The sequence below is a fragment of the Protomyctophum bolini genome, assembly GCF_963924005.1.
Source record: "Protomyctophum bolini genome assembly, chromosome: 19".
Taxonomy (NCBI): Eukaryota; Metazoa; Chordata; class Actinopteri; order Myctophiformes; family Myctophidae; genus Protomyctophum; species Protomyctophum bolini.
In genome coordinates this window covers 39,617,928-39,631,220 of record NC_137880.1, presented here as the reverse complement: position 1 = coordinate 39,631,220, position 13,293 = coordinate 39,617,928, and the positions used below count along the sequence as shown (strand labels likewise).

At 43.9% G+C, this 13,293-nt stretch overlaps 1 protein-coding gene across 1 annotated transcript; it reads left to right on the top strand.

Annotated features, from left to right (window-relative positions):
- The first annotated feature begins 4,506 nt into the window (after positions 1 to 4,506).
- On the top strand, positions 4,507 to 12,842 carry galk2 (galactokinase 2). Its single transcript, XM_080790851.1, has 10 exons — positions 4,507 to 4,924; positions 5,399 to 5,487; positions 6,835 to 6,958; positions 7,712 to 7,805; positions 8,242 to 8,388; positions 9,202 to 9,300; positions 9,719 to 9,871; positions 10,585 to 10,786; positions 11,547 to 11,748; positions 12,446 to 12,842. Exons 1-10 carry the CDS (start codon positions 4,875 to 4,877, stop codon positions 12,651 to 12,653), a joined length of 1,368 nt encoding a protein of 455 aa, XP_080646977.1. The 5' UTR covers positions 4,507 to 4,874; the 3' UTR covers positions 12,654 to 12,842.
- The last annotated feature ends 451 nt before the right edge of the window (positions 12,843 to 13,293 follow it).

Sequence of the window (13,293 nt, the reverse complement as noted above, 5' to 3'; positions counted from 1 at the left end):
AATGAAATGTACCCATTCTACATACTGTGAAATATAATGAAATGTACCCATTCTACATACTGTGAAATATAATGAAATGTACCCATTCTACATACTGTGAAATATAATGAAATGTACCCATTCTACATACTGTGAAATATAATGAAATGTACCCATTCTACATACTGTGAAATATAATTAATTGTACCCATTCTACTAGGGATGCACCGAGAGGGAAATTCTTGGCCGAAACCGCACACCGGATATAGGAAACAGTTGGCCGAAAACAGAATACTGAATATCCAAATATGATTCATATTATATATAAATTTTTCCTACCATTGCTGTCCCCGATCAATCAATCAATCAATCAAATAAGTACTACAATCAATCAGAGTACAGATAATGTACTGACTGAGTAATACTGTTCCTATACCCCAGTGGCGCATTTTTTTATATTTGTTTTTAATATATATATATAACGCCTTTATCTAAAGGCATTTTACATAGATTGTGCATTACATTCACCCATTCACACACCGATGACGGAAGAAACCATGCAAGGCACCGACCAGCAGCAATCAGGTGTTCAGAGTCTTGCTCAGGGACACTTCCACACTAACTCTGGGGGAGGAGCCCACAGGGATCGAACTGGCAACAACATTGCGGTTACCATCGAGCCACTCTCCCCCGAATCCACTGCCGTGGGGTCCGGGCCACAAGGCCACTGGCCATGACAATTTTATTTATTTAACCTTTATTTAACCAGTAAAAACCACATTGAGACTGAAGTCTCTTTTACACAGTGTGAACTGGCCAGGACAAGAGGCAAAATAAGTGACACAGCTCTGCCAGTAACAAAGAATACACAACAAAAAACAGGACAGACATACAATGCTCATAAATACAGTACACCCACTACCGAAGAAGCTCAAAGGGAGAACAGGAACGCGACCAATAAGGACTAATAAAATAAAAACTAAGCAACGAAAAATTGCTAGTTGACTAAGAAGCAAGCAGACAGTTGCTATACGTCAAAGCAGGAGCAGTGTATGGGACGTGTGCCCATGATGGCAATCCATTTAAAGCTCACTAGGGGAATCACAGCAGCCAGTTTGAGTCTGGACTGTGAGGTCATTCCAAGACCAGGGTCCGAAATAAGCAATTCTTTTTTTTTTCCCAGCCTCAGATTTAAGTTGGGGGCATAGCGTAACCAAGCATTTGGTCGCAATGACAATATTCCCTCCAAGTTACTCAGAGACTCAGCCATCTCTATAGCTCCAATCATCACCCACATAGTAAACCTCTCCATCAAACAGGGACAGGCCAAAGTAACCCCCCTGCACAAGAAAGGGAGTAAATTAGACCCCGGGCAACTACCGCCCTATTTCTATTCTTAAGCGCCATCTCGAAAGTGATGGAAAAAATTGTCTATGAACAGGTTGAAAAGTATCTTGCCACAAATAAATCAATGTACGATGTTCCAATCTGGCTTCAGAACATCCCACTCCACTGACACATGCCTTCTCTATCTGAGCGACCACATCAAACATGAGGTCGATGCTGGCAAATACTGCGGCATGGTCATGCTGGACCTCCAAAACACAGTTTTTAGCTTTAGCTTGTTAACCAACCATACTGGTTAACAAGCTAAAAGCAATTGGTTTCAGATGGTGGAAGTGAATGGAACACTGCCCCCCCCCCTCCCAGTGAGCTGTGGCGTTCCACAAGGAAGATTACTGTTCCTAATATATGTAAACGACATGACATCAGCTTGTGACTGCAACTTGTTCCTGTTCGCAGATCTCGGCACTGCTGGTCTCGGACAGGAACAAACTGCAGGTTGAAAAGACCCTCAGCTCTGAACTCGGTAGAATCTGCACCTGCCTCGCTGAAATTAAACAAACTATCTTTACACCTGGGAAAAACTGAATCCATTCTCTTTGGATCTATAATAGTAATCTCAGCAAGGCAGATGGCTTCTTGGTTAGAGTTGGTGACAATGTTATCACACGTAAAGATGACATTACATACCTATTGGTTCCATCCTGGAGGCTAATCTTTCCAGTGATAAAATGGCCACCAACGTAATCAAAAAGTCAACTAAAGAACAATATTCCTTTGCAGGATCTCCTCACTGGTCAACAAAAACACCTTGAAGACCTTAACAGGAGCCCTCGTACAAGGTTTCTTTGACTATGCATACCATACCATACCATACCATCTTTATTTCAATAGCACATTTAAATAACAACAAGTTGTACCAAAGTGCTTTACAATAAAATAATAAAAATCACAACATTTAAAAACAAACAACATACAGTACACAGTGTCACTTTCAACCTCAAAAGCTCATACTATGCTTGGAAAAGCCAAAGAATAAAAATATGTCTTGAGGCGTGATTTAAACACCTGAAGAGTGGGGGCTTATGTGCAGAGGCAGCTCATTCCAGAGCACCTCTTGGTACCACAGCACCACAAAGGCCCTTAAAACTAGGCTCCAGACTTCCCAAAACAAACTGGTCAGGCTCCTACTTGGCCTCACCCCCCGAACCCACCTCACCCCTGCCCACTTTGACAGGCTGGAATGGCTTAGGGTCGACGACTAGACAGAGTACTGCATCTTGCAATGGGTCTCTGGTCCACAAGATTCGATAACAAGATACCCATGTACCTGTCTAGATACTTCCTTAATATTAACGCCCACAACCCACAACACCAGAGGAAGTGCAACGAACCCAGATTCGGCACAAACAAGGGACTAAATTATTTTCGCTCCTATGCCACCAAAATGTGGAACGCCCTACCAACAGTCATTAAGACATGCAAATCCCTTGACTCCTTCAAAACCGCTCTCAAAGGGCACCTACGGACGGCTGCAATTCGAAACTGGCCTCCGTAAAATCTGAATCTCCCCCCCACTGTATATGTTTCTTTTCCATTTTTACCTCCCTTATGATGAATTCCTGTTCTGTTCTTTAACTATATAGAAGTGTCTTATTTGTATGTCTCTAAATGTTTTGATGAATTGAACAAGGTAGACCCTGTTGTAAACAAGTGTAATGCTTAATTGGGTCGTCCACTCACAGTTAACAGTCATTGTATTGAGTTTGTGCTTGAAATGTATTGTAATTCTGCAAACTGTTAATAAATATTGCAATCAATCAATCAAACCAAATAAACAACTAGACGTTAGAAGACCAAATAAACAACTACACTTTAGAAACAAGACCAAATAAACAACTACACTTTAGAAACAAGACCAAATAAACAACTACACTTTATAAACAAGACCAAATAAACAACTACACTTTATAAACAAGACCAAATTTAAACTACACTTTAGAAACAAGACCAAATAAACAACTACACTTTATAAACAAGACCAAATTTAAACTACACTTTAGAAACAAGACCAAATAAACAACTACACTTTATAAACAAGACCAAATTTAAACAACTACACTTTAGAAAGAAGATTAAAAAAACTACACTTTAGAAACAAGACCAAATAAACACTACACTTTATACAAGAGGGTCCACAATCAATCAAACAAACAATAAATCAACAGATTCACTTCAAACTCACCTTAAATAATGAAGTTGATGATGTTTAAGAATCCGTTGTGAATTGTTTACAAACACACACACACACGTCGGACAGCCGTTAATGTAAATAAAACAACTGTTGTTGTTAAACTGGTAGCTATACATGCTAACGTTAGCTTCTAAATCTAACACAAACACACAAGCGCGTGCGCGCACGCGGACGCACACGCGCGCGCCCCTATGTCCCCCTTTTGAAAGCTCGCGCCCACCCCAACGATAGACCCCAAACATTGATCCCATGGTCCGTGTGGGGGACGGCCGTCCAATCACGTGGCTCGATGGCCCCGAAGGATCCCATGCGCCGAGCGGGGGACGCTTGTGACTGGCTCATCCCTGGTAGCCATGGCAGCCGGCTGTCACTACAGTGTAGAGAGAATGTTTTTATATATTAATATATATATACGCTAAATTACACAATGTAATATCTCAATCAATCATTGTTGTATTGTTTTTTTACTGTATTGTCTTTCTGGTTAATTGTCCTGTTTTTGTTTATTTTTGTTGTTTGTGCTGTATTATTTTTTACCTTGAATTATCTGTAATAATTTTCTTCTCAATAAAAATAAAAAGGCTAATAATATAAAAAATGTATAAAACAGTTGTTTTGTGACGTCAACCGTCAAAAAGACAAAATAAGGCGCTTTTTTTCATTTCTACTTCAATCTACTCCCCACACGTTTCCTCTCCTTGTTCAACTTACTCCGTGTTTATGATCCACTGTGCTCACAGGACGTAACGTAAGATTTCTCTCCTTCTTCAACATACTCCGTGTTTATGATTGGCCAGTGCGGTTGGCTGGGGGGGCGGGGCTTACTTTGACAGGACGACGACACGTCATTATAAACAATAAACGTCACGCGTCAACAAAGTCTGACTCGGGGTACGGACGGACTCAGGCTGCAGATGATCTGTAGATCTACATGTTGTTTACAGGTCTACACACGGATGTACAGTAGACTATCTATCTACCATCATATCCTATTATCCACGGATCTACAAGCTCTCCGACTGACTGACTGACTGACTAACAACACCTGATGCTCGTTCCTGGATCCTCCTCTAAATGTGACAGTCAGCTGATCAGTTCAACAGCAACAAGGAACTATTACTGCAGAACTACACAGTTATACTACAGAACTACACAGTTATACTACAGAACTACACAGTTATACTACACTAGAACTAGTACAGAACTACACAGTTTAATACTACAGAACTGCTACAGATTATATATATATTCATTTATTTTTCATCCATATACCATATAAGAAAATTAAGACGAGACAATGGAAACAAACCCTCCGAAGTTAAAGGCGGTGATTGCTGCAGATGCAAGGTGAGTGACAAATATAATGTAAATCAGATGGAAGGTGAGGACAGTGAGATACTGTATCTAATCTAACACTGTATAATGTGAATCAGATGGAAGGTGAGGACAGTGAGATACTGTATCTAATCTAACACTGTATAATGTGAATCAGATGGAAGGTAAGGACAATGATAAATATAACAATGAGATATCTAATCTAACACTGTATAATGTGAATCAGATGGAAGGTGATATCTAACACTGTATAATGTGAATCAGATGGAAGGTGATATCTAACACTGTATAATGTGAATCAGATGGAAGGTGAGCTTAATGAGATATCTAATCTAACACTGTATAATGTGAATCTGATGGAAGGTGAGGACAATGAGATATCTAACACTGGCTCCTTTGAATTGATATTATTTATATGACTTGTCATGTCTCAGGGCTATAGTAGTTTATTAATCATTGTGTTTATATTTTATATTTATTCACCAGGCTGCAGAAGTTGAAGACGGCATTTGAAAACAATTACGGAGAATGTCCCGCGTTCTACGCGTCTGCCCCGGGACGCGTCAACCTCATCGGTGAGGATTTATTAATGTCCAACATGTGTACAAAATCTACTGAAAATAAGCCGATCTACAAGCTCCTTCAAATGGCCCAAATGTATAGGGTTTTAATGTATGTTTTCTAATCGAAATTAAAATCTACAAAGTAACTATAGTAGCTAAAGTTTTCAAATGATTGTAGTGTAAAAAAAAATGGATCTCGGATGTAGTGGAGTAGAAGTAAAAGTATTGGAAATTGGAAATATTCAAGTAAAGTACAAATACCAATAGGTGAACATATTGATGTATTGACCAATAGGAGAACATATTGATGTATTGACCAATAGGTGAACATATTGATGTATTGACCAATAGGTGAACATATTGATGTATTGACCAATAGGAGAACATATTGATGTATTGACCAATAGGTGAACATATTGATGTATTGACCAATAGGTGAACATATTGATGTATTGACCAATAGGTGAACATATTGATGTATTGACCAATAGGAGAACATATTGATGTATTGACCAATAGGTGAACATATTGATGTATTGACCAATAGGTGAACATATTGATGTATTGACCAATAGGAGAACATATTGATGTATTGACCAATAGGTGAACATATTGATGTATTGACCAATAGGTGAACATATTGATGTATTGACCAATAGGAGAACATATTGATGTATTGACCAATAGGTGAACATATTGATGTATTGACCAATAGGTGAACATATTGATGTATTGACCAATAGGTGAACATATTGATGTATTGACCAATAGGTGAACATATTGATGTATTGACCAATAGGAGAACATATTGATGTATTGACCAATAGGTGAACATATTGATGTATTGACCAATAGGAGAACATATTGATGTATTGACCAATAGGTGAACATATTGATGTATTGACCAATAGGTGAACATATTGATGTATTGACCAATAGGTGAACATATTGATGTATTGACCAATAGGTGAACATATTGATGTATTGACCAATAGGTGAACATATTGATGTATTGACCAATAGGTGAACATATTGATGTATTGACCAATAGGTGAACATATTGATGTATTGACCAATAGGTGAACATATTGATGTATTGACCAATAGGAGAACATATTGATGTATTTACCAATAGGAGAACATATTGATGTATTGACCAATAGGTGAACATATTGATGTATTGACCAATAGGTGAACATATTGATGTATTGACCAATAGGTGAACATATTGATGTATTGACCAATAGGAGAACATATTGATGTATTTACCAATAGGAGAACATATTGATGTATTGACCAATAGGTGAACATATTGATGTATTGACCAATAGGTGAACATATTGATGTATTGACCAATAGGAGAACATATTGATTACTGTGGATACGCCGTCCTTCCCATGGCCATCGAGCAGAGCATCATCGCCGCCGTCTCAGTCAACCAATCAGGACTCATCGAGCTAGCCAACACTGACCCGCTGTACAGGTAAGACTGGAAGTGACCGTACTCTTACTCTGTAGTTAGTGTGTGTGTGTGTGTGTGTGTGTGTGTGTGTGTGTGTGTGTGTGTGTGTGTGTGTGTGTGTGTGTGTGTGGGACAATGTTAACTACTCTGCTTCAAATAGCTCTACACAGCAGGCTAGCAGGCGACACCACCGAGGCAACTCGGATACTAGTTTTGTTATTTATTTGCACACTCACATTCACAACATAAACACACGTGAACTAAACTAAACTTGTATAGTGATGTAATAAAGCCAAACCCGTAAGCAGCCGTATGAAAAGCAGCTGTTAGCAGTTTGCAGTAAAAGCAGCTAAAGCAGGTAATTAAAACAAAAGGCATCCAGATCAGACGAAACACACTCGGAGACTGACCATGCACTGACGCTTATCCCACGCAGTTCGTGCATGCGCATTGGAGCCTAGCTATACATGAAGATCCTCTTAAAATCACTTAACAGTCATGACCATAAGGGAATACAAAACACATGCACTCACGCTAATGTAGAAAATAATAACTAAATATAAACATTAGAGCACAAATTGTTAAAGGTCTCAAGACTACCGGAAAAGGGTTTCACTAATTAGAATAGACACACACAGTAATACGTCTCTGTAAAGTGCACAACAACCTCCCTCAACCACTAGAGTCTACCCTAGCACCCCAAATACAAAATATAGGTAACCTGAGCCTGTACACGCAGTAAATAACCCGACTGTGTGTGTGCGCCCCCTACAGGGACTACAGTGTATCGTGTACTGCTGACATCCACATTGACAGAGACAACCCACAGTGGTTCTACTACTTCCTCTGTGGTGTCAAGGGCATCCAGGTAAATACATGCACCGTAACATTATCCTCCACGCCACTAGGGGCACTGTGGCCTCAGTGCACCATGTCCTCCTCGCCACTAGGTGCACTGTGGCCTCAGTGCTATGAGGTGTAATAACAACATGTCCTCCTCACCACTAGGGGCACTGTGGCCTCAGTGCTATGAGGTGTAATAACAACATGTCCTCCTCACCACTAGGGGCACTGTGGCCTCAGTGCTATGAGGTGTAATAACAACATGTCCTCCTCACCACTAGGGGCACTGTGTCCTCAGTGCTATGAGGTGTAATAGTAACATGTGTTCCTCCTCCTCACCACTAGGGGCACTGTGTCCTCAGTGCTATGAGGTGTAATAACAACATGTCCTCCTCACCACTAGGGGCACTGTGGCCTCAGTGCTATGAGGTGTAATAACAACATGTCCTCCTCACCACTAGGGGCACTGTGGCCTCAGTGAGCTGGCCGGTATGCGGTGCATGGTGGACGGATCGATCCCCGCCAGCTCTGGGCTGTCCAGCTCCAGCGCTCTGGTCTGCTGCGCGGGATTGGCTACGATGGAGGCCAATCACAAGACCCTCTCTAAGGTGAGCCAATCACACGCTGCTCTCAAGCGGTACACCCAGATATATATATATATTTATATATACACCACAAGAGGGCGACAAGACAAAACTCCGGTCGCGGCACGAGGTTTTCAGACAGATGGAAATTAAGCTCCACCCACACAGCATTTTGCAGCGTGGGTGGAGCTTCTTTTCCATCCACCAGCTGTCTAAAAACCAAGGACTATTTAAAGGAGAATTCCACGCTAGAGGGCTTTCTTACCTTTATTTGTAGTTGTTACGACCCCACCAAAGAGATCCAGGTGTTATTTGTAGTTGTTACGTCCCCCACCAAAGAGATCCAGGTGTTATTTGTAGTTGTTACGTCCCCACCAAAGAGATCCAGGTGTTATTTGTAGTCGTTACGTCAAAGTGTAAAATTACTTGTCACAGTGGATCTCTTCCTAACATTTTTGTCTAGTTTTTATTGGTTGACGAAATTGTCAATGTATTTAGTCTTTAGTCGTCATCATAACTTAGTTTTTTATTTAGTATCCATTTAGTTTTCGTTAGTGGAAAAAGGTAGTATTAAGTCGATGAAAACAACACTGGTTCCATTATTGTGTGTTTTTGTTTGTTTGGAGTTAGTTTTGTTTTTTTTGGTTTTCCACACAGGTGGAGTTAGTTTTGTTTTGTTTGGTTTTCCACACAGGTGGAGTTAGTTTTGTGTTGTTTTGTCTCCCACACAGGTGGAGTTAGTTTTGTTTGGTTTGGTTTTCCACACAGGTGGAGTTAGTTTTGTTTGGTTTCCCACACAGGTGGAGTTAGTTTTGTGTTGTTTTGTCTCCCACACAGGTGGAGTTAGCGGAGATCTGTGCTAAATGTGAGCGCTACATCGGTACGGAGGGAGGCGGTATGGACCAATCCATCTCCTTCCTGGCAGAGAAAGGAACCGTAAGTACCACATAAATCACACCTGTCTGAAGTGAATGGTGCTGTGCTGTGCTGTGCTGTACTGTACTGTACTGTACTGTACTGTACTGTACTGTACTGTACTGTACTGTACTGTACTGTGCTGTGCTGTGCTGTGCTGTACTGTACTGTACTGTACTGTACTGTGCTGTGCTGTGCTGTGCTGTGCTGTGCTGTGCTGTCCAAGTGTCCGTTTTCACAACTGAAGGACCACTGAATGAGATGATTAGTACACAAATTAAATGTAGAAGTTTACATATAGTTTTGGGGCTCCTTGAAATGAAATTGTTTGTGAACAACGGATAACTGTCAGAAAACTGTCATGTTTTAGATTTAGAGGACATTTTGTAAGAATAGGTCTCAGTCGAATTGGGTTTAACCCCTTGTGTTCTCCTCCCAGGCCAAACTGATCCAGTTTAACCCCTTGCGCTCCACTGACGTCAGACTCCCTGACGACGCGGTGTTTGTGATCTCCAACTGCTGCGTGGCGATGAACAAGGCCGCGAGCAATCACTTCAACCTGCGCGTGGTGGAGTGTCGCCTAGCAACCAAGGTACGCGCCTATAGTCTGTCGCCTAGCAACCAAGGTACGCGCCTATAGTCTGTCGCCTAGCAACCAAGGTACGTGCCTATAGTCTGTTGCCTAGCAACCAAGGTACGCGCCTATAGTCTGTCGCCTAGCAACCAAGGTAAAATGTAAATGCTTCCGTCGTACAGTCTGGAGCAACGGAAGCTCTGATCACGAATCAAATATAAATGCTTCCGTCGTACAGTCTGGAGCAACGGAAGCTCTGATCATGAGTAAAATATGAATGCTTCCGTCGTACAGTCTGGAGCAACGGAAGCTCTGATCACGAGTAAAATATAAATGCTTCCTTCGTACAGTCTGGAGCAACGGATGCTCTGATCATGAGTAAAATATGAATGCTTCCGTCGTACAGTCTGGAGCAACGGAAGCTCTGATCACCAGTAAAATATAAATGCTTCCGTCGTACAGTCTGGAGTAACGGATAGAGTCTGGAGCAACGGAAGCTCTGATCATGAGTAAAATATAAACACTTCCGTCGTACAGTCTGGAGCAACGGATGCTCTGATCACGAGTAAAATATAAATGCTTCCGTCGTACAGTCTGGAGCAACGGAAGCTCTGATCACGAGTGAAATATGAATGCTTCCGTCGTACAGTCTGGAGAAACAGAAGCTCTGATGAAGGTTGGTGCCTTGTTGCATGGTTTCCAACACTGTGCGTGCGTGCTCTCTCCTCTAGGTTCTAGGGAAGGCTCTGGGCCTGGACACCACCGGGCTTATGAAGCTCTCTCAGGTCCAGACGGAGCTCCAGGTCTCTCTGGAGGAGATGCTGCGGCTGGTGGAGGAGAAGCTCCACCCTGAGGCCTACAGCCTGGAGGAGCTGACCCACAGCCTGGGGATGGAGGTCCTGAAGACGGTTCTGACTGAGAACACCATGCACGGTGAGTATGCCTCCACCGTGAGGCCCACAGCCTGAGTATACCTCCACTGTGAGGCCCACAGCCTCAGTAATAGTATACCTCCACCCTGAGGCCCACAGCCTGAGTATACCTCCACCCTGAGGCCCACAGCCTCAGTAATAGTATACCTCCACCGTGAAGCCCACAGCCTGAGTACACCTCCACCCGAGGCCCACAGCCTTAGGAATAGTATACCTCCACCCTGAGGCCCACAGCCTGAGTACATCTCCACCCTGAGGCCCACAGCCTCAGTAATAGTACACCTCCACCCTGAGGACTGCCAGTTGCCCATGTATGAAGATGCCATGTGCCAAGCTGTACCTCTCTCTCCCTCTCTGTAACCCAGTGTCTCTCTCTCTCTCTCTCTCTCTCTCTCAGTAACCCAGTGTCTCTCTCTCTCTCTCAGTAACCCAGTGTCTCTCTCTCTCTCTCAGTAACCCAGTGTCTCTCTCTCCCTCCCAGTGTCTCTCTCCCTATCAGTAACCCAGTGTCTCTCTCTCTCTCTCCCTCTCTGTAACCCAGTGTCTCTCTCTCTCTCTCTCTCAGTAACCCAGTGTCTCTCTCTCTCTCTCAGTAACCCAGTGTCTCTCTCTCTCTCTCTCTCTCTCTCTCTCTCTCTCTCTCTCTCTCTCTCTCTCAGTAACCCAGTGTCTCTCTCCCCCTCCCAGTGTATCTCTCTCTCTCAGTAACCCAGTGTCTCTCTCTCTCTCTCAGTAACCCAGTGTCTCTCTCTCTGTCTCAGTGTCTCTCTTCCAGCTGTACGGGCGCTCCAGGCATGTGTATGGCGAGGCGCAGCGCGTCCTGCGCTTCCAGAGCGTGTGTGAGTCGGGCGGCGCCGACGCCCTCGGCCAGCTGGGGGCGCTGATGAGCCAGAGCCACGCCTCCTGCCGAGACCTCTACGACTGTAGCTGTCCGGAGCTCGACCGGCTGGTGGACACCTGTCTGTGAGTAACTACTGACCACTACACCTGTCTGTGAGTAACTACTGACCACTACACCTGTCTGTGAGTAACTACTGACCACTACACCTGTCTGTGAGTAACTACTGACCACTACACCTGTCTGTGAGCAACTACTGACAACTACACCTGTCTGTGAGCAACTACTGACAACTACACCTGTCTGTGAGTAACTACTGACCACTACACCGGTCTGTGAGCAACTACTGACAACTACACCTGTCTGTGAGCAACTACTGACAACTACACCTGTCTGTGAGTAACTACTGACCACTACACCTGTCTGTGAGTAACTACTGACCACTACACCTGTCTGTGAGTAACTACTGACCACTACACCTGTCTGTGAGTAACTACTGACAACAACACCTGTCTGTGAGTAACTACTGACGACAACACCTGTCTGTGAGTAACTACTGACGACTACACCTGTCTGTGAGTAACTACTGACGACTACACCTGAAGATCTTTTTTAAAATGTTGACGTCAGGCCTAAATGGGTTAATAAAGTGACTGCATTAACCGTCCACTGATTGGTTAATTAATAAAGTGACTGCATTAACCGTCCACTGATTGGTTACTTAATAAAGTGACTGAATTAACCGTCCACTGATTGGTTACTTAATAAAGTGACTGCATTATAACCGTCCACTGATTGGTTTAACCCCTTTTGTTTTCTCAGCCAATCGGGGGCGCTGGGCTCCCGGCTGACGGGGGCGGGGTGGGGGGGCTGTGCCGTCTCCATGGTGACCCGGGACAAGGCGGAGTCTTTCCTGCGGGGCGTGAGAGAGGCCTACTACCTGGAGGACCCCCGGAGGACCGCCCTGGAACTGCAGCGCAGTCTGTTCGTCTCCGCGCCGGCTCGCGGAGCCACCATCTCTGTGGAGTGACTTTGACGACGGAGAGGGGCCACTATAGTTCCACACTGAGGGCCACTATAGTTCCACACTCACCCCAGAGGGGCCACTATAGTTCCACACTCACCCCAGAGGGCCACTATAGTTCTACACTCACCCCAGAGGGCCACTATAGTTCCACACTCACCCCAGAGGGGCCACTATAGTTCCACACTCACCCCAGAGGGGCCACTATAGTTCCACACTCACCCCAGAGGGGCCACTATAGTTCCACACTCACCCCAGAGGGGCCACTATAGTTCCACACTCACCCCAGAGGGGCCACTATAGTTCCACACTCACCCCAGAGGGGCCACTATAGTTCCACACTCACCCCAGAGGGGCCACTATAGTTCCACACTCACCCCAGAGGGGCCACTATAGTTCCACACTCACCCCAGAGGGCCACTATAGTTCCACACTCACCCCAGAGGGCCACTATAGTTCCACACTCACTCCAGAGGGCCACTATAGTTCCACACTCACCCCAGAGGGCCACTATAGTTCCACACTCACCCCAGAGGGCCACTATAGTTCCACACTCACCCCAGAGGGGCCACTATAGTTCCACACTCACTCCAGAGGGCCACTATAGTTCCACACTCACCCCAGAGGGCCACTATAGTTCCACACT